The sequence below is a fragment of the Galleria mellonella genome, unplaced genomic scaffold, assembly GCF_026898425.1.
Source record: "Galleria mellonella isolate WM207_F2 unplaced genomic scaffold, CSIRO_AGI_GalMel_v1 utg64, whole genome shotgun sequence".
In the NCBI taxonomy this organism is placed as follows: Eukaryota; Metazoa; Arthropoda; class Insecta; order Lepidoptera; family Pyralidae; genus Galleria; species Galleria mellonella.
The window spans coordinates 1,964,826-1,990,266 of record NW_026442133.1 but is presented as its reverse complement, the minus strand read 5'-3'; the positions used below and the strand labels follow the sequence as shown (position 1 = coordinate 1,990,266).

Sequence of the window (25,441 nt, the reverse complement as noted above, 5' to 3'; positions counted from 1 at the left end):
AATATTAACACAATAGGTATTGAATAAAAATAATTCATCTGAAGTCATCAATTCGTCTAATAATTCATGGTTTCATTAAGTATGATTTAAATCCAAACTGCATAATACCGTCAAGATAATAAGAAAAGTCTAGTTAGGACTCTTGATTTAAAATTTAACTTATTTGAAATTGATATATTTTTTTATTTAAGTGATTAAATTCATTTACATTAAGTGATTAAATAGATAACTGTATTAAACCAATAAGATTACATAATTTTTTTATTTTTGTTCATTAACTGTTGTTGATAATTTTGATCTACATCTTAATATTAAATAATTCGACTAATAAGTTTGATATCAAATTACAGTGGATTTTAATATCGATAATATTTTTAATAATAATATCGATATTTTGTATATCTCTATTCCTATATTGCTATGTTGAAGTAAATTTCGGGCTGACCCAAATTCAGAAATAGCAAAATAGCACCAAATATTGAAAATTAGGCCAGATACCTATGTTTGCTTCTAATATTATGAGAAAATAATGAGGTTGGTATCGTATTACGAACTAGTTTTTGGTGTTAAATAAAATTAAACTAACATTAAAAAACCACGTTAAAAACCGCACTGTACATAAATCATAACAAAATTCGCTTTTTAATCCGCTGATGCAAACTTTCTTTTAATTATATTTTAATACTTAGTTTTTCCAATTATGCTACTGAGAGTGATTTCATTTATGCTAGAGATATGTCAATCGCACGATTTTATGAATAAATTCTTCTTTCTTTCCTTCTTATTTAGTATTATTAAGGCCAAGTAATTACTAGTTCTGTGATTACGCTATTAGTGTGTGTGGCCTATTAATTTTTTTTAATGAATGACGATTGAATGGTATCTATGCCGAATAAAATTGACCCATCGTTACCCATTCAACAAAAATTAACCAGGATGGTTTTCAGGTGAAAGGGAAAGGAAAACCCATTAATTTCTCCCCCGCCCCCCAGAATTGATGGATTATATAAAGCTATTTTATTACGATTTAGGTCTGGTAGTCTTTTCAATTCCCTTGACTAATCTTAGATTACTTGGATCTGGTGCGCATTGCGATATTATTAAGAATAGCATACAGGTGTCTACGAAAATGCTTTTTTGCGGTCGGGTAAAATTAAACAATCTGTTGGGAACTAATAATTTATTAAACATTAATTACTAAATAATATTAAAACTACACTGTTTGTAATTTACAACTAGTTCAGTTAAGATTTGGTATTTATAATTTTTGTGGCATGTCAAGTTAAGACCTTTCATATTTTCTCTGACTAAAATAGAGATAATATATTGATATATTAATATAAACATACACAAGATAATATAAAGTATAATATGTAATACAAATATGTAATACAGCACAAGTATTTAAAGCGTAAACTTAAATTCTTTGCCTGCCGTGGTAAACGCCGATTGCAATCTTTCTATACAATTTTTATTAAAATGTTCTTTCTTCAAACCACAATCAATTGCCCTTTTTAAAACATTTTCTGCTTCTTGTAAATTATTATTTACTACATGCATGTTTATCAATCGCGAAAAAGCGTTACCTAATGAACCCAAAGATGTCTGATTATTTGACTGCAAAGCACTTATCAGTTTTTCAATATACCGTGGCTCGTTTCTCTGATGGCTCTCTTGTAATAGTCTCCTAAATAAAATGCTGTTAGCATTGATGAGTGATTTCTTCCATAACGTATCTGCCTCTTGCTCTTTATCTGACAGCACATATTCCATCCACAACAGATTGGCGGGGTTCGTGTGACCTTTCGATGCAAGAATTTCTGCTACTGTGTGACCTGTAGAACAAAAATTGCAACATTGCTGAACAATACATACCTTGATTTTAATTAAAAAATATCAGATATTGTGATAGATTCTGAGCTACCATTTCTTTAAACCTAATTATAAAATTAAAATTGATATCTTTAAATTTCAAAAACTTTTAAGTCATAATTATTATTAATCAGTCTATGATAATCCATAAAACAGTATTTTTCCGAAACTATCAATTTAAAATATCTGGTTAAGAGATTTAAAGAGATAGTGCCTTAGAATCGACTACATTATAATATAATAACAGTATAGGATAATGAGGTTTGATTGTTCATTTACGTATGTTTATATAATACAGGCGATTAGTTACAACTTTTCATTACTTGGACTGCCAATGCATATGCCATTGGCATGCAAATTTTTTTCTATTAAATTACAAAAATTCTTAAGAGATTTTATAAATTCATTCGCTTAGAGAAAGTTATATTATCAGCAAGTAATATGAGCTGTTTTATTTTCAAACATCAATATATATTTGTAATATGGAAGTTTCGATATTATCCCCCCTCCCTGCTCTTTCTCAGCCCATATTCTCTTCCTGACAACTATACTACCCTCTTTTCTTATACTAATTCCTGTTATGTCTATGAAAATAAAAAAGCAGACTAACATTTGCTTAAAACCTCTTTGTTCTCCATAATAGATGCTAATGCATTGCTTCTCGGGAATTTTGTTAGAATATTTTCTATATCTTCATCTGTGGTGGCATTTTCTAAAGATGTTAGTATACTGTCCATGTGATTGGCTCCATCTCCTCGGTTGAAAATAGCCAAAGTAAGTTTATCATCATAGGTTATACGGCGTCTCAAATTATCACTTACATATTTGCCCAATTGCTGTATTTTTTCCACATTAGATTCCTCAGCCAGTTTTTTTAGTGTATATTTCAGAACACTTGATTTGGGAATAATTCCATGTTCAAATGATTTTATAGCCACGTCCAAAGCTTGATCGGTTTTGCCTTCTTGAACCAGTGTCTCAATCGTGTTTGTTAGTTCATTTTTAGTTGGGCCAGTCTGTTTAGGTTTGGTAACTTCAGATGTTTTCTGTTTGGTCGGAGTTTCATTAGGGACCACGAATGGAACTTCCCTATTCTTAGATTTGAGATGTTTACTAAGATACGAGAGGAATTGGTCGCTTGGTATTTCACCTTCTTCTTGCAAAATAGTCCATAGACCAACTGCTTTGTCAGTCTGATTGGCTTTGCAGTAAGTTACAAGAAGGTGATAGAAGATATTTGAACGGTCAATGTAAGACAGTTCCTTTGTGGCTTCGAGAAGACCTTCCAAGTATTCAGATTTGCCTTCCTGTAATAATAATAATTTATTATAATGTCTAAAAGGTAATATTGAGCAGATAAATTAGTAAAGAGTTATGTACGAATTCCTTAGAGAGTTTTGAAGAATATAATAATTCATTGATCCAACCCAAAATAAGAAAATTCATTAAAGATTGTGTCCTACAAAAAAAGCCGCCTTCAATTGTGACAAAACCAATTAATTTGATCTAAAAACCACTAAATCAATTTTGATAAAATTTTTATGTAAATATATCCTGTTAGATAAAAAAAAAAAACCCAATCGGTCAAACAGCTGATGGAGTTATGATGTAACAAACATTAAAAAAAAATACAACCAAATTAAAAAAAACCTTCTTTTTGAAGTTAGTTAAAAATATAAAAAAGTAAAAATTATGCAAAAGAAATGTATAATCAAAAAAGTGAACAATCCAAGTGAAAAACATTTTGCTAGGTATGATTACAATTTGTAATTATTAATTACAAGACCTTCAGATGGATAGAAAAAACTATATTTTTATAGTTGCTAGATTCCAATGCATCTTAAAACAGCTTTGCAGTGAATAGATTATTTATTTATATTTTTATATTTATTTATATTACACACATATAAAAATATTACAGAGGCAAGCAAATGTACAAAGGTGAGCTTCTACAAGTGTTTTCTTCCAGCAAACTCAAAGTGGAAAGGAGCATCAATGTTTACCTCAACATATCTTTGACAGGCGTCGTCGAGTCGTCGCTGGCGGGTCTGCATACCCGGTGTTTCCAGGATACGGCGAGCTTGCCGTAATCGACCGCATTCCACAAATGCGAGCACTAAGTCATGCAGGATGTTCACTTCACCGTGGATCTATAATTCATAGCATAATTCATAGATAATTAAATTCATTATGTATTAAAACAAACAACATATTAATCCGTAAAAAAGTACTTTAACCGTGAAGTCAACTATGAACGACGAGATGTTTGTGCTACGTATACATACAGGATGTCAGTGGTCCCGGCAAATAATTGGCCATCTCTTTCTTTCACGTTGGTGTCGTAAGAGGCGACTAAGGAAATTTAATGGTCGAGGTATAGGCAGCAGGGCCCCTCTTAGAACATCACCAAAGCCTACCAACCCGCCTGCCAAGCGTGGCAACTACTAATAAAACCCCCCTTATGGGGAGGCTTATGTTTAGTAGTGGTTAGTTAACGGCTAATATGATGATATAGGATGTACATGTTTATAACCTATTAGTTTTTACCCGCGACTACATTCGCGTGGCCGGATGTCCACTGACTAGAATAAATAGTAGCCTAAAAACTTCTCCATCCCGTATGGTATGTGTATGCCAAATTTCATAGTGATCTTTTAAGTCGTTAAGGAACTATAACGTAAACAAATTCAGTTTAAACTCAAGTGACAAAACATTTCCACAGCTAAAATAGGTTTATGAAAAGTTTGATAATGGAATGGTAATGGCCTGCGCTATATGAGTATACACTGGCGGAGTACTAGTGATAGATGATAGGTTAGAATGAATGCAGGTCAGTTAGCCAGTCTTGATTGAATTCCACAAAAATTAACCACGATATCGATCTGATAGGGTACATTGCTAGCAACAGGGTTGCTAGACCCCAAAAGGCATACTGGGTGTTCCGTTCAATCCACAAATCTCCATGGGATATTTGGTTTTTAACCATATCCTAAAGTCTACTTTAAATGGTTAACAAATTGGTCACCCATTTGACATCCTACAAAATTGATTGATCACCTCAAATGTTGAAAGAAATATATGGACAGTGGTTCTTTTTTAATTGATGATAAATGGATAGTATCCCCATCTGCGTTATAAGTGTACGCTAGGGTGGCCTCAATGTGAGAAGATAGGTGACAATGACCAGGCCAGTTAGCCCATCATGATAAATTTCTCAAGAATTACTCATAATCAGTGGTTACCAGAGGGAATGTGGAGGTCGACCTGATAGGGTACATTGCTAGCAATTCCTTATAGGTAGTACATAGTCTATCTAAAAGGACCATATTTAGTAGTAAAAGATAAACAGCTAAAATGATGAATGATTGCAACAAAATTACCTGAGTGCTAAGGTCCGCTAGCCACTGAAGCTTGGATGCATCTTCTTTCATTATAAGTGCTTTCATCAACTCCCCTTTCCATGGGGTACTTCTGTACTGATTGCAACAATTCTCAAATTCTTTTAATGCACTGTCAATATCATCCTTCAGTAGGTGCACCTTTATCAAGGGACCTAATATCACATTAGAGGGCTCAATGTAGTTGTTCTCTATTAATAATTTTGTTAGTTCTATGACCTAAAAAAGTAAAGAGTATTTACAAAGTTTAAAATAAAAGCAACATTAATATTCAAAATAACATTAGTGTATATTTACACTTACTTTCTCGGAATCCTTTTTTTCAGCTAGACTATTCAGTAATTGCCAAACTTTAGAATTATACATAAATCCTGTATCAATGTCATCAGCCTGCTTGTTATCCTTAAGGAATTGAACAGCTTCATCATACCTATTAGTTCTAACCAAAGCAAAAGCCATTTGTATTAATTTAAATTTATTTAATGTAAAATCAGGATATTTTGCTAAAATCTCGGCTTTACATTCATTAGCTCTATCGATTTCATCATTCTGACTATAGTATTCATAAAGTTGGGCAAGTGTTGCTGGAGTGAGTTCAAAGTCAGACCCTTTTAACTCTTGTAAGAAACTATTTACTTTAGTTGTATTATTCTCCTTTATATATGCAGTTAACAATTGTTTTTGGATTCGATTAACATTGTTTCCCTTGTTTTTGTTTTGCTTAAGAATTTTTTCCAATTGTGCTGCTGATGGAGGGCCAGTTGATTCTCTTCGTATGCTCTGGACAGGAGCTAATTCTAAATCTGATGATGTGAGTTGTGACAATAACTCTGATAATTTGGTCGTCATATTTTCACCAAGATACTGTGCTATAGCTTCGGCCGACTCAGTATTAATGCCAAGCCCTTTAGAGTACATATTCGACAGTAAGTTCTCACAAAGATCTGGTTTGGACAATATCCTTACAGCTGAATTTACAATTCGACCAACATTTATGTTGTTCTGATTGTCGTCTTTTTGTAAATCTTCATTAGTATCTTCATCAACTTGAGATATTTGAGGTCTACTGCTAACGACATGCAATATGCTAGCAAAAGACTCTATATCCTTAGTTTTAGACAATGCATTGAGAAGTGGACGAGCAATCAAGGTGTACTGACCTCTTGGATGGTACTGAAGAGCAATTTCTGCTGCTTTTTTCGTATGGCCTAATTCCAAGAGTGCTACCATTACATTCCTAGCGCTAGCAATAAGAGGCACATTACAAATTTGAAGTTTTAATATTACATTTTGAGGTGTATCCTTTTCTATCAGGTATGGTATGACATAATCCCGAAGTGTTTCGCCTACTGGTGAAACACCAGCAGCAGACATATTGCGAAGTATTTGTAAAAGTCCCTCCTCGTCTTGTTCTTTACCTTTCTGGACTAACAATGGCCAATAATAATGCTGACGCAATTCTATACCGTCCTTTTGTAACTCTTTGAATAAACTTTGTGCTAATTCAATCTGTCCATTTTGAAGTGCATTTTCTGTTGCAATAAAAATGGCATTAGGTACTAGGCCTTCTTCTTTTAACTCTCTGCATGATTTAATGATAGAATCGGCGGTTTTATTAATTTTCAATAATTGTTTCACATAGAAAGCTCCTTTGAATGGTGTATCCTCTACATTGGCTGTTTTTGGCATAGTCTTCATTATCTTTTTGGCTGTTTCTTCATGTCCTTTGTTGAGTAATTTTAGTATAAGATTGCAGACATCTTGATTATATCCAATTGCTTTTTGCAAATATGGGAATACCTGTTCAACCTTGTCTTCATGGCCTCCAATTGCCAGATACTCTACAATATCTAAAATATCCTGTAATAGAATAATTTAAAATCTTATTGTGAATTATGTTGGTGCCTTGTATTATTATATAAAACCCTCCCAATAGAGGAGGCCTATGTTCAATAGTGGACAGTTAACAGCTGATATGATAATGATGATATAAAATTTCAGAAAACAATCCAAATTTTGCAATTTTCTGACAATTTAATGTGTGAATTAGAATTAAAATATATTAATAAATCAAATTAATAATGAATATAGTTATGTGCTCTTGAATTTATTGTATTGATTATTTTAAAAATATAAAATAAAAAGATAAATTATTATTATAAATTATATAAATTATTATGTGCGACAACGAACAATGAATGGCTGGGTTCATGATAAGGTGCTTATAAATGTTTATGTTTATTATAAGTTCTTGTAAATTCAGTATTCTTGGTTAACAGAGAGTTTATAATTCACAGGTATCAAAGTGTTTATCTGGAGCAACTAAGATTTCATTTACCTTGTCAAGTAGAAGTGTATCTTTTTGTGTAGCTGCTTCAATAGTGCTTTTAACACCCTCAATGTCACCTTTTTTAGCATAGCCGCAGGCTAATAGGGTATATGTACGATTTGTTGGTTCAAGACCAGCACCAGCCATTGTCTCGAGAACAGCTTTTGCACCATCTGTGTCCCCATGGAAGGCATGGCCCATAACTAAAGCATTTAATACTGGCTCAGAGACAGGAAAGTTGAGCTCCCTCATTTTCTCTAAAACTTTAGTTGCACCTTCAACATCACCTTCTTGACAGTAGCGCCACATAAGTCTTTGATATGTCACTCTATAATAGAAATGGCCAAATTAAATACATATGAATAACTTGCTTATTTAAAAGAGTAACTAACAAACAAACAAGCATCCATCCCTCCATCATCACAAATTTTCACATTTATTATATTAAAAGGATTACTGATACCAACCTGTTTGGTTGTAACCCTTTTTTCTCCAATTCTTCTAAAAACTTAGCAGGTGAAAATTGATGTTCATTCTCAATATATACCCTAAGCAATGCATTGTAATGTGAAATGTCCATAGGAATGCCTCTCTCTGTTAGAACATTCCATATTTTCTGTACAAGTAGTGTTCTTTGTTCTGGCAATTCTTCTGGCACCAATTCACCTGAACAATTATGTATATAGATTAAGCTTTACAATAATTTATATAGACTAATCTAATATCTATATGATTAAACTATTTTTTTTTATGTAATAATATACTTCATTTTTATTGGATAACTATATACATGTGTAACAGAGTATTAATGAACTCACTGTGTTACTTGCATTATGTGAGGCGAGACACTGTGACACAGTGTCAAATACCCCTGAAGAAAACTTCCAGATTAAGTCGAAATAATTGTCAGAAACAACAAAAACACAATGATATATTGAATACACATTAATTTCTCATTTCACATGTATATTATGTATAAAAATGATAATTAGTTTAAAAAAATACAAATAATATTTTAATAATTATTTTCATTAATTATGAAATATGAGTTATTTTTTTTATTAAAAGGGTTTACTTCTTTGTTTGTCTACATGAATTGTACTAAGATTGATGTATGGTTGTCAAGAATTTAAGGATTATGGATAATAATCATGTAAATCAATCATATCCTCCTGCATAGGATTGATTTACATGATTATTTATGATTGATGTAAGGGATCAAAGAACGTAAAATTATATAGTCTAACCACAGCATCTGATGACCAACAGTGATTGTGAACTTGTAATGTCATTTTTGGAGCGAATTTCATCAAATACTTCATCAATATCCTTCTTAGTGATTCGTCCAAATCTCCGTACTTCTGAATCCAACTTTTGTAGAAGGGGCTCGAGGCTTTCGGTTTTCTTGGATGTTGAATAATCTCTTATTAAGACACTGTAATTTCAATTGAAAAGATGAAAATAATTCTATCCAAATTATCCTATATATTAATGTCCTATGTCTTTGCTGGTGTAAATAAACAAAGTATCCTATGTACTAACCTAAGTTACAATATGACCTATTCATTTACCAAATGTAACCAATAATATTCAATTCTTGTATAAAAGATGCACAATAATTAGTAAGATTATAAGTAAGAGGATAGTTCTGAGTAGTTTAAGTTACAGTTTAAATAAAAGATTGATTTAATAATGAGATTCATTACAAGTTATCAAGTAAACGTGTATGTGTTAAATAGTAGAAATTGATAAGAAATTTTAAATGTCAATGGAAATATAAAGAATCTCCCGATTAATTAAACATATATAGTTAATACGTGTAATTAGAAAAAAAGAATGTTGTTTTTACAAAAAACAGATATTAAAAAATGTTCATGAGATTTACCAGCGTGGATTACCCACATTACCCGTGAGTACAATTGCTCCTGAAAACATTATAAAAAAATATAACTTACTTGTTGGCGCCAATTAAAGCTTTAGAGTTAATTAAAATGTTGGCTTCTGCAGTCTTGGCGCTGTTCAGTATGAGAGTTCTCGCCGCACCAGTAAAATACCGCACAAACTTAGTAGATCTAAGCAGCGACATGGTTCGAAATATTTAATTACTAATACATTAACAATTACACATTCAAGACAAGTAGATATTATATGTACTATATTTTATAATATTATGTTCCTCAATCTTTAAACATTATTTCAAAAAGAAAGAGATTTTAAGGTTATCTTGCTTATTATGTCATAATTATTTTTTTTTTCATCCTACTCTTAGGTTTTACTGAACTGGAAGATAAGTTCTCTAAGACACCCAGAGTAATCAATTGGCGTCGATTTTATACTGAACAATTTGTTGTTATAAAGAATTATTATTTATTAAACTAAAATTTACCGTACAAACGATATAATCTAAGGTATCAACATTGACTTAGTATAACACGCTTCATAATCTAAGGACAGACATACAATATTAAAGCAGACAACGAGTTGAAAGCACGAGTATGATATTTCTTTTTTGTCGCTCCTACAGTTAAATTAATGTTACTATCTTTTTCTGTCACGGGTTTTTACAAAGCGTATTTATATTACAGTGCGCAAAGTATATATTTTAATAAAGGTCTTATTAAGTACATACTAAAATTAATAAAAAATTGTGTTTACACATGAAAGAAAATAAACCGAAAACTTTTCGTTAATAGATGCAAAGAAAAAGGACTACAATTGACAAATATGTAAATTATATAAACTGTAAAATACACAAAATATAGATAATCCACGTCACAATGTGTTAATAAAGATACAGTCATTTAAAATTGTTATAAATTTGAAGACAGATTTACAACATCAGATGGGGCAGGTGACAATCTAATAAATAGATTAAAAAAGATTATTATTTTTAATACAATTTAATTAGACAAAAAATTAAAATTACATAGCAATAAAAATTAAAAACAAAAGATCTCGCTTCTAATGTCATATCAGATTTACGAGAAAAATGGAAAGATGAGAATATATAAATATTTAATAGTATTGCTAGTATTATTACTAGATGATGATTTTTATTAAGATGTTTTAAAAAGTAAATAAAATCACCTTTAAAAAAATAATTCTAAAAAAAGTATCGTTTAAAAAGAAATAATTAAATATAATGTAATTATAGCCCTTTTTATAGCCATTATATTAAAAATTATTTACTCGTAATAATTATACAATCATTATGCAAGACGTAAATGATACCATCTAATTTTTAAAACGAAAATATTTACTTTCCACACTGTAATAATAAGTAATCACACTGAATTTTTATCTTATAAGTATATCTATTTTACGTCTTTTATCTTAAAGTTTGTTTATAAATTAATTTTTTAAAAGAATTCTTATTACTATAGATTTAGTGCATATTAATATTTAGAATAAAAATTTCGCAGTAATATTAAATTGAAATTTTAATATTTTTGACAGATGTAGAGAAATAGCGCCTCAGAATCAACTCCAAAGCTGTCACGTTGACTTTATGTCATCTTCGTCGTCATTCGATTGGTCATTAAACCAGGCTGAACTCACATCGTATAAATAGCTTTTGATTAAATAAATGCAACCAGTTCATTAAATTTGAAAGTTTCTCAATATAAGTAGATCCTTTATGATACATGTCTATATTAAGATTACAGATTGAAAAATATATATCTTAAAACAGAGTTAATAGAATTCCTGGAATAATATAAAACTTAGGAAAACTTCAACTTTTTTCCTTTGTCTATTATGTTTTACACGTAGTACAAATAATATTTTAGTAATGTAAAATATATTCTGAAAGTTGTGGTGGGAAAGTAAAAAAGTTCAAATGTTTTGATTTTTTTTTTATTTCAGTTATGTCTGCTTTTTACAATATATTTATGATCATAAATGTCTAAAAGATATCTATGTCTTAATTATTGTTAGAAACTTATAATTATTGTTTAAAATAAATAAATAAATTTATAACCAGTTACATATAAAATATCGTAAACAATGTGGTGATTGTTGCTAAAGTGGTTAATTGAAACGAAGAAAGGAGGTAATAGAAGTATCAAGAGGGTGAAGTGAAACGTGTACAACCTAAAGGGGTTAATAAAAATGCTTACAGAGTGAAAATATTTCGTCGATTAAAGTTAAAAACTATTTTTCCCAACTTAATAAAATGCCACTTGATTTGCCAATTGATGTTGTTAAACAAGTGACAAAATGATTTTTTGTGTAACTTTCTTCATTTAAATAATTCTTCTTAATTTTATACATTGTTACCTGAACAAAAAGATACGCTTAGCTTAATTATGTTTTTCTTTATTGTCATGGAGGTATAAGAAGCATATATTTGATATAAGATTATTAAGTAAGAGTCTTAGTTATATTATTAATATTTAAATAATAAAAGTAAGAATTTTGGCTAATTTATCTAATGACCTTACTCTCATTTCTATTCACGAAATGCATGCGCTTTAAATAATAATAAGTAGTCAAAGATAAAAAAAAATGTGATTTCGGATTTTTGTCGGATTAATGTTTGTACGTATTATATGTATTGAACAGATAGGTTAATTAGAAAAAAAAGTTACATGAAGTTACAAATTGTTCGTATTCACCCTGTTTTGATGTATTATATACCACTAGTACCATTACGAACATTATGGTGTTAATTCTCCTATATGGTTACCTAAGTTTATTTATTTTTTATTTCGACAAATAAAGGCAGTGCCGATACATAACATAGTGATTACTTCTTAAACGTCATCACTGTTTTGTTGACCGTTGTGAAGATTAGCGATTGATGAATAGATTTTGATATAATTGTATTCTACTGACTGATTAATTATCTTTTGTTTGTTATGTACTAACTGAACGAATAGACAGCTATTTTGGTTGCTTTGCTCGGAACTTTGTTCAGATTACATAACTTACACAATTATTATATTTAATATTTACCAGTCGCCGGTCTAATTTTTACGGCACAGACTAGTGGAAAGACGATCTATTTTTGATAAGCGGAAGACTAATAATTAATCAGTACTTATCTTTTATTAAAACGAGTGCATTATTTTAATAGAATATGGTAAGTATTAATCTTTACTAGTTTTACTTTATATGACATTCACTTGACTTTAAAAACTTATCAATTCTGTAAAATTATTAAAAAAAGTATCTAATATTTATCTGCGATGTCGTTCTTATTCGGGAATACTTAAGAATAATATTTGAAGATGGAAATATGTTAAGCATTTAGATATGTGAGTAATAATTTATCTGAATATTTATCTGAAGGTCTTTAGATAGGTAATTTGTTATCGTCATCGCAATATACTTACTTTGTAATTGAGTGGTAGGTACTTATATTGATAAATACTTTCCAATCAATATGTCATGTTTTTGTTGCGGTAGTGCTCCAAGAATTGTTGAGGAAACAGAAATTATTGTCAAGGAACCTGTAGTCATGGTAATTATTGATATATTTAGTATTAATTATATTTGTAAAATGCAAAATTCTATCAATTGCAATATAATTTTTTGAGATGTTTACAAAACATGTCATTTCATAATTTCATAATGATTTATGATTCAGTTAATAATTTTTTTTTTATTTAAAGTAATATAAAATTTATGTACTTTGGTATTTGTTTTATAATGAATATCCTTATATAAAAATTGCATTGAAATTACATTACCTTCACTTATGTTTAAGGTGAACTACCCTCTCTATACTATTTTTCTCAATCACTCATCAATTAAGTTCAAAACTAGTTTGGTATTTTCAAAGACAACACTACATAGTATTTATGTTAAATATATAAATATATACTTCTAATGTAGTATAATTGTTCTAATGTAGTACAGTTGTGATCATATTATTTTTTATATTCACTATGATATAATTGATGATAAACAATTTATTTTTAGATATTTATTTAAATTTAAATGCACCATGAAACTGTAGATGTGGTGGACTTAACACTGAATGGTGTTTTCTACCAGTCAACCATTGGGCAATATTTATTGTTCTTAATGCAATGCTCTATTTTATTTCAGGCTGCACCAATCAAAGTTGCGGTGACCGGAGCAGCAGGTCAAATAGCATATTCTCTGCTGTATCAGATTGCATCTGGTGCAGTGTTTGGACCCAACCAGCCTGTCTACCTACACCTTTTAGATATAGCTCCTATGATGGGAGTCCTCAATGGTGTTGTTATGGAACTAGCAGATTGCGCATTACCACTTCTTGCTGGTGTCTTACCAACAGCAAACCCAGAAGAAGCATTTAAAGATGTTGCCGCAGCATTCCTAGTTGGATCCATGCCCAGGAAAGAGGGAATGGAGAGGAAGGATCTTCTATCAGCAAATGTTCGTATTTTCAAAGAGCAGGGGCAGGCCCTCGACAAAGTAGCCAGAAAGGATGTTAAAATACTTGTTGTAGGTAACCCTGCAAACACAAATGCACTAATTTGCTCAAAATATGCACCGTCCATCCCCAGAGAAAACTTCACAGCTATGACACGTTTGGATCATAATAGAGCACAAGCACAACTGGCAGACAAGTTAGGAGTCCCAGTTCGTGATGTTAAGAATGTTATTATTTGGGGTAACCATTCCTCCACACAATTCCCTGATGCCTCAAATGCTCTTGTCAATGTTGGCGGTATCAACAAGCCTGTACCAGCAGCTGTTAATGATGATGAATATTTAAAGACCACTTTTGTGACCACTGTACAGAAGCGTGGTGCAGCTGTTATTGCTGCTAGGAAAATGTCATCTGCTCTTTCAGCAGCTAAAGCTGCATCAGACCATATGAGGGATTGGTTTTTGGGCACTGGGGACCGTTGGGTGAGCATGGGTGTAATCTCAGATGGGTCCTATGGCACTCCTCGTGATGTGGTCTTCTCATTCCCTGTGACAGTTACTAATGGGAAATGGAAGATTGTAGAGGGACTGACTATCTCTGATTTTGCTCGTGAAATGTTAGATATAACTGGTAAAGAGCTTGCCGAAGAGAAGAGAGATGCTCTGGAAGTCTGCAAGGATTGACCGAGTAATCTTTAAGTTCCTGTTTAATAATAATAACTACAACATAGGTATATGATTGTTTTCTATCTGCTGGGTTATTGTTTACAAAAATGTTAATTATTGCTATGTTTGTTAAACGTATTGCTGTAGGTTAAGGGTCATAATTATCTCATACAGTGATGCTTTTGTTTTTATCTATGTAACATGACTTCTGTTATGTAGGTATACAATATTCTTTGATATAATTATTATTTTGCACATTTCCATGTATGTCATAATTTATTATGCATTTATAGTTTAAGATATACATTGATCATTTGGTAATAGAATTGTACTTTCCAGTTTTATCATTATAAACCTATCCTAGATTTGTTATTATTATCTACAAATATTTTGCCTATCAATAAAGTAAGTGATTATCATAATTATTAGCGATTTTTTTTTATCAATTATTCCTTTGTAATTAAGTACAATATAATTGATTTCTATTATTTAAATTTATAATTAACAGGTAGTGTGAATTAGTATTTGCTAACATCAAATATTAAAGTTTATTCAGTGATTATTTTAGTAGGTAATCTTTTAGTTAGCAAATTGAGTGCCGCTGTTTCCGCAATGGCAATATCAACCAATGCCTATATCAACTAATACCTCTGATCACCTCATATAGCACTACAGTTGGGTGTTTATGTTTATGCATGGCAATGCTTTATTTTTAAAAAAATATTTCTAGTAGTCTATTTCTATTATTATTATTCTAACATCTACGGCATGTTGATTACTAAGTATTCTAAAAATGTTAATGATATATTTTTTTTAATTTAAATAAATAAATTCAAACCTAAGTGAGGTAGGTATTTTACCTATAATCTGTACTAATTTAATATAGGTATTTCTTAGACCTGCTAAATTAGTACGTTGTATCTATTGTTCCGTGATAAGACCGCCTTTTGTACTTTGTATTATAATTATTGTAATCAAACTTGAGTTATTTTATCATTTTTTTTTTTTCAATTCGGACTTTAAAACTTGTCACCAGCCGACCTCAAACTCCATGTTTTAGCAGGAAGTTCCCCAAGTTTTTAATCTATTCTAAGTATTATTTTTATTCTATTCTAACATCTTTTTAGGTTTTAATACAATCTTTTCTAAATATTTACTGATTAAAATCACGATATTAAGACATCATAAAAATATTTAGTCATTCCGGTAGGCTATTATAAATCTGCAATTGTTAACTGACAAAAGATTTGATAGACATATAATTGAGTAGATGAGTTACTCAAGCCATCAAATAGCAATTTTCATAGATTAAGGATAGTTAAGAATAGAAAGATGTATAAAATTATTCAAGGCACTTTCTTCCATGCACAATCACGCTTTAGAATCAATATTTCCGGCAGCAGATTTTCTGAAAAGATACTACATCGTAATATTCAAGAAAAAAGCATATTTTTAAAAGTCCGGCAGAAAATTTGTAATGCCTTTGGTGTTGCGGGTGCTCAAGACCATCAGGTGAGCTGTATGATCGTATGCCCCTTATGTATGTTATATAAAAAAAAAATAGGATTGCAGCAGTTAGTATTTGCAATTCTAATTTTAGTTTCTTAAAATTACTCTGTAAAACTAGTAGTAACGTGTCAAAAATAGCAATTATTAAGCAAATTGATTGCGATATAATCAGGGGACTCGGCGTATGTGGCTAAATATTGACCCTTAATGTGACATAGTTAATTACATATTTTTGTTTTGATTTGTTATTAGCTTTTACACGCGATTTCGCGTGCGTGATTGAGATATGTTCATTGGCCGAGATAAAAAGTCTATGTATGTATTTTTTTTTGATGGGTGAAAATGGTATGGTAACCCCGCCTGCGCTAACGGGATACGCTGGCGGAGCACCAGTGAAGGGTGATAGATGAGAATGAAGACAGGCCAGTTAGCCCATCATGATGAATTCATCAGGAATTAACCATGATAGTTTCCAGGGAGAACCGCGAGGAGGTCGACCTGGTTGGGTATATTGCTAGCAATGGGATTCTCAGTCTCCATTACTAACAATCCCTTTCCCCCATCTAGTATGTGTTGACTTCGTTTGCTTGATCGATATATGTTCATTGACCGAGGTAAACAATAGCCTATATCCTTCTCCATCCCATGGTCAACACATACTGTGTTGACCAAATTTCACAGCGATTGGTGAAGTCGTTTAAGCGTTATGAAGTAACAAACAATCACATAATGTTAGTAAGGATGTTACGTTAGAACTATTAAGAATGTTGTTGATTTGATATATCCAGAGCTCCTCGTCACCTTTCCATCCTTTTGGGGAAATATTATATGAGATCGGTACAGTATAATAGTAATAATAAATACTGCTGTACATATATTTTTTTCAATGGATGATAATGGAATGGCCCCGCCTGCGCTAACGATATACGCTGGCGAGGCCCACGCAGGGGGACTACGTGGAGATCGACCTGACAGGGGACTGGTAGTCCACATTACTAACATTTCCTTCCCCCCCTCCTGGATATATTATGCAGTTCCATCTGGTACCAAACTAAGCAGAGCTTGTACTATGGGCAATAGGCAACTAATAGGAATATTACTTTTTTGTGTATATATACATATTATCGTAGAAAACATCCAGATGAATATAAAGTTACATTTATGATTAAAAATGCATCTATTATGCGGTGATTTAACTGCGAGTTCAGAAAGAATGTGGTATGTTAAATGGCTACATCTCCAAGGTCGTTAAGAATGTTTATGCTTTATTTTGTGCCCCCCCCCCCCTCTTAGCAAATCTGGCGGTATACATGTGTTTGTTATCGCACACATGAGGGAGAACACGTCTGACGTTACTGTCATGTTCAATCTCATGTATTTGATAGCGATAACGTATCTATCGACAGATTCGTTCGTCACTTGTCCAGGAGGGGGCTGATTTTGATTCGGTCGTATCGCTTATCATACCACAGACAGTTTTCAAACTGTTCATACTTTTAGTTATGTATGTACTTACATGATCCTCATCATCTTCGTAATGTGTCCATTATAAGTGCTGCAATTAATAATATACAAACTCGGTCGGTCATTGACATGAGGTTTATTTTTCGGTGTTTCCTTTATACCTATATCTATAAACAAAAATCAATTCTTCTCTAGTAAACTTGAAACTTTTGTATATATTTATATCTATACAAGATCGTGTTCCACAAAAACAGACTTGAGTTGTAACAAAACCAGTTATTTTAGTTTAAAGACTGAACGTGTTAAAATTTCTACGGGACCATTCTGTAAGTATATAATTTCAGATAAAAAATGGCCCAAGTTGATTTATAACTGACACAGTTATGAGGCAAGAAACATAAAAAAACATACGAATTGAGAACCTCCTACTTTTTAAAGTTGGTTGTATATAAATATTGATTTTATATAAATAAGGATTTTATTTGTATTTATACATATTTCAGCAACGCGGTTATGGATAAAAAATACGAGTACATGCTTACATACGTCACGGAATCGTGCGATCCGTTGTAACTTAGGTGGGCAATCAAAATTAGGTACGTAAATACTATGATCGATTCTGAGACGTTATTTCTTTACCTAATTTTAATTTGATATAACACTATAAAGATATTAGTACTAAGGATCAAAAAACTAAATTCCTATTACAAAAAAAAAAAAAATACAAAACTACCTCCTTATTCATAAAAATGTCAATCCTCTGATAAATCTGTTTTAGCTATTGAACTGATTTGTCTCTTTCTCTTGTGCTAAATTCCATATTTGAAAGAAAGTGACAAAACAGTGTAATAGTTAAAATGGGTTTGTAGAAGGTTTTAGGTTCAATGAATAGGTTAGTTTAATTAGTTTATAATAATCTATAAAACAGTATTTTTTGCGAAAATATCATATAAAAATATTTGGTTTAGAGCAATGGCGCTCAGAATCGACCCCACTATCCATTACTGGAACCAATTTAAATATAAATATGCTTTACTAAATTATTAAATTCGTGCAGTCTATAAGACCAAGTACTGTAAAAATTGTGGTAGTTATACTTAATTAATTAAGGTTAATCAAACACGCTGTTATTATAATTATATATATATATATTTATTGCACACTTAATAGACCCAAATACACCATTTCTTAAAATATACATCTAAAAATATATTTGGTAAGATCTTTATACATCTATCAAAAATAAGTTTTAGAATTGTATTCGTAACTAATGTAATAACGTAAATAAAGTGTCTTGTCACTTAGATATTAAGTATTTTCTTCAATGTACATAATTATCTTTATATTTAAAGTATAAAATCAAGGCTGTTTGCAATAATCAATAATAAAAATTTTACATAATGATACATATTAAATAAATATTTTGAAGTTCTTATGTACGCAAGTAAAATTTAATTAAAATATTTATACATATACAAATATTTTAATTAAGTACCTACTAGATAATTGATTTAACAAAAATATATCCGGTTTCTGGAAAATTCTATCAAACAATTATCACAGAATTAACAATATCTATAACCTAGTTTTAACACACGGTATAAATTAGTTATTTTTATATAAATTTTCAATAAAAACCACATCATCCTGAGCGATCACAGGAACACTGGAATCATTTCTCTAAACTTATCTTGTACCCAATTATTTTTTCGCTAAATTACTGTTAAGTATCACAAAATGAATTTATAACAATATAGATTTAAATATATTAAAAATATAGTTTATATTGGTCTTAGAATAAAGATTTTGCTGTGGTGTTAAATTGAAATTTTTATTTTAGAGATAGGTTTTAGAGAAATTGCGACTCAGAATCGACCCCAATATGGTCCTAAATGCGATTAACTTAAAAGAGAAAAGTGTTCTACTTTCTACGGTTATTACTGTCCATTTTCAAATTGAGACAAAAATTTTAAAGAATTCGCTTTCAATGCAATATGTAAAAGTATTTAAAATAGGTATATCGTTAATTAAAACATATTATTAATATTGTCATATGAAACAAAAGAGTCGTCACTATTTTGATAAATATATATTTATGTAGGTATACACTTAGATAATGATATTAGTAATTATTAAAAATTGTGCGGTATTCCTGCTCGCGTTTTTAGTTTGCGCTGGCTGGATATGGGGGATTGTAGATTTGGATTATTGTGACGTATTCTCCAGGCATTTGCTATTCAAAGGGCGTCTCTTGTAGGACCTACCACGGTTTTTTTTTAGCAAATGAACTGTTAACCACTGTTACTACAATCTTCCTTATCTCTTGTGTTGAAGATTGCAACCTTCTTTATTTTAATAGTCATATATTTTTATTTTATCTGATTGATGTTCTTCTGTTTCTTTTTTTTATAATTTTCTATCAAATATACGAAAGCAATTTATTATTAAAAGACAATTATTTATTTAGTATTCAGCATAATACTGGGAAATCCGTCATACTCCCCAACACCTCGTATGTACCATATTGTATGACATTACTGTATTATATTTTTTTTATTTTAAAATTCTTTTTTTAAATATTAGCTATGGTACAAACGAGATCATATCATAGTCTTTGCTGTGCGCTGAATGTGTTGATAAATCGATAATTTCTCTATAGGATAGATAGATTAGTAGGTAGGTATATCTAATCTACAATAGAAAATAATGCATTCGTTTTTAGATAATAAGTACTTACCTACTTTAAATATTTTGTTTTACTAGCGACTCGGACTTTGTACGTATACAATTTACAAGAATATATATATATACACACACATACATATATATTACCCTTATAATTACAAAGAATAATAATAATAATTACAATTTATCTACTTAAAAAAGTTTAAATTATAATGAAATCCGTGTCATATTTCGTTGCGTGGTTTAGAATTAAGCTAAGAAATAGACGTATGTATGTACATAGCCACATTGTTTAGCAATAGAGGAACGTTGATAGGGAATGTACTTAAACATTATTTAGTTTGTCATAAATTTAATTACATTAGAAGTTTGGAACAATTTAAACTATTTTATTAATACACAACTCGCTTGCACTCGAAGTTAAGGTAACTATTAATTTTCACTTAATCTCCAAACTGCTAAGGACATAGTTTAAATATTAATACAAATTGGAATATAGATATATAATTATTTCCTATATAGGCTAGTATCACTTCTTTTATGTGCTTATATAAAAAATATTTTAATAATGTAACTAGGCGATGTCGGTATCGAGGGGGAAGAAAGATTCTTGAGCGGCGACCCTGTAGAGGTAAATGCAGTGTATGGAGTGACGATCTCAAATGCATTGCAGGTAGTCAGTGGATGCAGACGGTTCAGGACCGTTCTTTATAGCAGTCAATGGGGGAGTAGTAGACGGATAATGGCTGATGTTATGATGGTGATGTCTGTATATGGGTGATATTTAAGAAAAAAAATATATAAGTCATAATAATATAATATATAATAATAGCCAAAACATAAATTTTTAGAAATGTTGTCTGTCTGTATGTTTGTTCTGGCGTTACGTACAAAGGTATGGTGTTAGGTAGATTCAATATATCTCTTGGTATCATATTATAAGTATGTAATGATCGAAACAGACTATTGTATTAAATGCCGAAGTAATGTTTTATATGAAATAAGAATTTTACCTGATATTCATTTTACTCAATATAACTCATGTTTACACAAATGTTCGTGAAGTACAAACATCAGCAAAGGTAGCAACAACAGGGTTAATAAAAATCGATATTAAATCAAGCAATTTTCAACATATTCGCCATTTCTTACATGTTATAAAACATGGAGTTATCTACCTCGTTCTTTCACATGCGTGCGGTAACGAAAACGTAAGTCCCTTCGGATCTTCTAAGTGTTCTTATAAGAACAAGACTTAGGAGTGTTGCTATCTTTCTGTTTGATGTATGCTGCACTGCAAAAGAGCTTGTGAACAAGTCTATTTGAATCTATTCCGAAATATTTGATTTGAGTTAGATGGTTTTAACTTCTATTCTATGCGTTAACGAAAATGTAGGTGTTGTTGGAAACACTAAATTTAATATTATACTATGGCAACTCTAAAATTGCCTTCGCTCTCTTCCGTTACAACAATCGTCCAATGTGCAAGTGTTTGTGTAAAAATATAATTAAAATAAATATATTGTGAAATTAAAAGGTGGTTTTGCAATATAAAGTACAAATTCCAACAGGTGTTACTTACCATAGATTCCTATGCTACTTTATCTAATACACCTATAGTTGTATATATCACATAATAATTATATAGGTTGTCAATTGTAGGTACTTAATTAATTACCCTCATAGTAACAGTGAAGATTATTAACATAAGCGATTATCCAGTTATCTCAATAATTAATGACTTATTACGGTCATAGGGTATAAGATATATAGTCTATTTATACGCATGAAAAAAAATTTTTTTAAACAAACGATTCATACTGCTTCATATTTACCTACTTCAGCCGTCTGTATCAATCACATTTATGTACGAAGACTGAGGGAAACAGAGAAATCGTTCATTTCATCAATATGATGTGACATGTGACATGAACTTTGGTATAATTAATATAATTAATTTGAGGAATTAATGCCAGTTGTGTATAGTGATGTGCCGAGGCCGGCTGACTCGAATACCTACTTGCTACTTACTCAAGTGCTAGAATACTGAATATGCGGATTGTTAGCGATATTTGAATGCTAGTTACATATTTATTTTAAGTTTTTGTTTCATGGTTTCATTATTTTTTCCTTAATTACCAAAGACAAAATTATTGAATAACGGAACGTCTATTATCTTCTTTAAAATTAAGCTTCAGAAGTCTTGAAAAAATATTCAAGTTTAGTGAAATACGTTCCTATATCTATGTGTTTCAAGTCATCAAAATCGAGCCAGGATTCGATTATATTATAACCAGAGCCAAAATATTCGAATACCAAAAAAGGCTAATCCAGTATATCACTATTTTGTTGGCACAACGAGCATTACGCGGAACTATTTCAATTAAAACAATGCGGCATTATATCAGTTTGCGTGTGCGATTTAAGTTGGTATTTTTCCGCGAAATCCGTGATCGTTAATTGTTTTATAATTCATAGCTACATATTTACACATTATACAGTCTAAGAGAAATTAATGGGTTCCTATGAAGCGGTCGTTTAATTCGTGATGTTTAAATATGTAAATATTGTTGTCTAATAATCGAATATTTTTTGTATCTTGTTCAGAATATAGTTTAATCAGGGATGTGTCTGACCCTTCAACTTATAAGAAAAAATAAAAACTATTTTATGACAATAATGTTTCGAATTAGATCTACCTAAAAATAGTAAATAAACGGCTACAAGGGTCAGACTCTTGCATTAGATTGGAAGGTCGTTTTTAATTGTGTAAAATGTTTAATTCATATGGTAATTTTTTTGCATATATTTTTCGGTTTTCTGATTTTTTTTTATGTAATTCTAGTTATCTTAGGTGTAAACTTGTTCCATTTTTAAGTCTTGCTCTTACTTTTCATATGTGAGGTAAGACTAAGCGCGAACTAATCGTCCAATAAAAACAATTTGATTCTGTACTTAAATTTTTCAAAAACCCTGTCTGTTATAGTAAACTAAAAAAAGATAAATAACATATAAAATTTCCTAGTATCCTCTGACTCCCTAAGGCGTGCATTGAATTTGTAGAACTCGTATTTTTAGTAAGAATACGAATTCTAAAAATAGTACAAATTTAATTTTGGAGAATAACTGTAATTATTTACTTATAATAAAACTTGTGATCTGTATCTAATGGCCGTTACAGAATACAAACTAAAACTTTTTCTAAATTAAAAATGTATCCAATAAAAATATGATATTTTTAACCATAACCAATATACATAGGCTATAGGCTTAGATTATGTAGATGGAGTGTCTCCATATAAATGTTTCTAGCAAAGCGGGTCAATATTTTCCTACAATTTTGTGTGATAATGAGTGATTCCTTTATAAATTCTATATTTATTTTATCTTATAAATTTTGCAATTTTTTAATGCGCACAAACTCATTTTATTTATTAAATAATTAAATATAGATACAGCTAATTAACTGACGCGTTTTTGAGGTTCGATGCTCTATCTATATAATCTAAAATCCATAGAGTTCTGGTAAGTGACGTGCCGTCGTCTTATTTCTTCCTGAGATAAAGTAACAATATATGCGTTGCTAGTTTTAGTCTAAATGGCAAGAAAGTCCTGATTATCCAGAGAGATTTCTGATATAATCAAGTTTAGCCCTCAGGAATGGTACACATGATATGTATCATTTATTTACTTGTATGACCGTGATTTATGGTGCTAATATATTGTTTACAAATGATGGGACCACGTTTCATCAGGCGGGCTGTCGGCATGTTTGCTACTTCCTCGAAACAGTAAAATAGGTTTCAGTAATAGTTTATTAAGTACATAGTAATTTCTTCAATTTAAAAATAAGTATTCAACATTTTAACATTGCTTACCATAAATTCGAAAAACATTAACGCATAAAAAATAAAACTATTTTTTTATGCAACTTAGAATGGCAAATAAACTGACGGACCACCTGATGGAAAGTGGTAATCGTCGCCTATAGGAATGAGCAGTACTATGGACATAACATATACTGTTTCGCCCATAATACTCCCCATGCATTGCCATTTCTGAGGACTCAGGTGTTATTTCTATGTACCCTGTAAATTCACTGCCATATCTCACCCTTCAAACCGAAACACAGCCATGCAAACACACCTGTTTCACGGTAGAAACACGAATGAGGCAGAAGTGCCCAAACAAACAACCTTTGTACAAAGTCTCCCTCTGGTAATTATGTATCATTGGTATTTTATGACAATAAACTTTTGAATTAGATCTACTTAAATATAATTTATCAATAACAAACACTAACAGCATGCTATTACAATCATTATCTATGTTTTAAAAATTTACTTATGTACGCTATAAATTTATTCGAGGCTTCAGCTGTAAGTCGATGCCGTAAAGCGAAATACGCTAACGATCTATGTATCGCTGTGAATACTAATAATCCTAATATTTGAAAGCCATAGTTGTCATTCGCCATTCCGACATCGCGAAGGATGAGTTTAGGATTATTGTATAGACAAAACTCAACATTGCACTCCATTGGCCCTCTGTTTTGGTACAGTGCTATCGAAAAACCTGATAAGCCATATCTGAGATAGGATGCAGACATGAGAAATTTCATAGAGGTCTCTATGTATGGACCAAAGCCCATGCCATAACAGCATAATGCTAGAAGTGGTGCTGCCGTCGCTGGACCGACTATAGAGCCGTTCTGAAACAATATAATAAAGATTTCAAGAAATAATATTGTATTAATTCATCCATTTATCTACCTATAGTGGGTCTTTAATGACAATTCATTATCATAATAATAATCATCATCATCATCAACGAAACGTCAAGTAATCGTTAATTTTTGATGGGAATTTTATTCCGTGACTAAAGAAATGTAGGACTAGGTCAAACTATTACAATACTATTGTACCTAGTCTATGTTCTATGCTATTACTTACAGTCACACTAAATGCAGAGCCGACAGCAAGGCCGAGTCCTTCAGAGCATATTGCTGTCATTATTCCAATTATAAAGAACAACACGAATCTGTTCCACTCCAATAGCTGGCCAGACATTATGTAGCAAATGGTAACGAATAGCAAACATAAAATTATCTGAAATAAAGATATAAAATATATTAAGATATGTTCACAACAACTAC

The 25,441-nt window shown here is 30.9% G+C and overlaps 3 protein-coding genes across 4 annotated transcripts in view; 1 reads left to right on the top strand and 2 right to left on the bottom strand.

Annotated features, from left to right (window-relative positions):
- Window positions 1-1,165: 1,165 nt before the first annotated feature.
- On the bottom strand, window positions 1,166-9,848 carry LOC113512322 (leucine-rich PPR motif-containing protein, mitochondrial). The gene is made up of 9 exons (XM_026896131.3): window positions 9,555-9,848; window positions 8,847-9,034; window positions 8,067-8,265; window positions 7,609-7,927; window positions 5,574-7,130; window positions 5,253-5,489; window positions 3,876-4,022; window positions 2,483-3,179; window positions 1,166-1,835 (listed from the first exon to the last, which is right to left on the bottom strand). Exons 1-9 carry the CDS (start codon window positions 9,683-9,685, stop codon window positions 1,405-1,407), a joined length of 3,906 nt encoding a protein of 1,301 aa, XP_026751932.2. The 5' UTR covers window positions 9,686-9,848; the 3' UTR covers window positions 1,166-1,404.
- Window positions 9,849-12,351: 2,503 nt separating this feature from the next.
- LOC113512300 (malate dehydrogenase, cytoplasmic) lies at window positions 12,352-15,053 on the top strand. Of its 2 annotated transcripts, none has more exons than XM_026896092.3 (2): window positions 12,352-12,682; window positions 13,654-15,053. In XM_026896092.3, the coding sequence occupies exons 1-2, from the start codon at window positions 12,680-12,682 to the stop codon at window positions 14,644-14,646; spliced, it is 996 nt and encodes a 331-aa protein (XP_026751893.1). In that variant the 5' UTR covers window positions 12,352-12,679; the 3' UTR covers window positions 14,647-15,053. The 2 variants fall into 2 exon arrangements, with proteins under 2 accessions (XP_026751893.1, XP_031770761.1); XM_031914901.2 differs by lacking the exon at window positions 12,352-12,682 and adding an exon at window positions 12,907-13,063.
- A 4,391-nt stretch (window positions 15,054-19,444) lies between these two features.
- The window catches only part of LOC113512403 (ATP-binding cassette subfamily G member 4-like), a 108,843-nt gene continuing 102,846 nt past the window's right edge, over window positions 19,445-25,441 (bottom strand). The window contains exons 10-11 of the mRNA XM_026896283.3: window positions 25,239-25,394; window positions 19,445-24,997 (exon numbers count right to left, since the gene is read on the bottom strand). Coding sequence (XP_026752084.1) covers window positions 24,608-24,997; window positions 25,239-25,394 — 546 coding nt within the window. The 3' untranslated portion in view covers window positions 19,445-24,607. The remainder of the gene's footprint in view (window positions 24,998-25,238; window positions 25,395-25,441) is intronic.

Bases quoted from the DNA above. Each gene is read 5' to 3' on its own strand.
- LOC113512322 (XM_026896131.3), bottom strand. From the start codon at position 9,685: ATGTCGCTGCTTAGATCTACTAAGTTTGTGCGGTATTTTACTGGTGCG. The intron at 9,035-9,554 runs GTAAGTTATATT...TTGAAATTACAG, and splicing joins GCTTTAATTGGCGCCAACAA to TGTCTTAATAAGAGATTATT. The intron at 1,836-2,482 runs GTTAGTCTGCTT...TTTGTTCTACAG, and splicing joins CAAAGAGGTTTTAAGCAAAT to GTCACACAGTAGCAGAAATT.
- LOC113512300 (XM_031914901.2), top strand. From the start codon at position 12,986: ATGTCATGTTTTTGTTGCGGTAGTGCTCCAAGAATTGTTGAGGAAACA. The intron at 13,064-13,653 runs GTAATTATTGAT...ATTTTATTTCAG, and splicing joins TCAAGGAACCTGTAGTCATG to GCTGCACCAATCAAAGTTGC.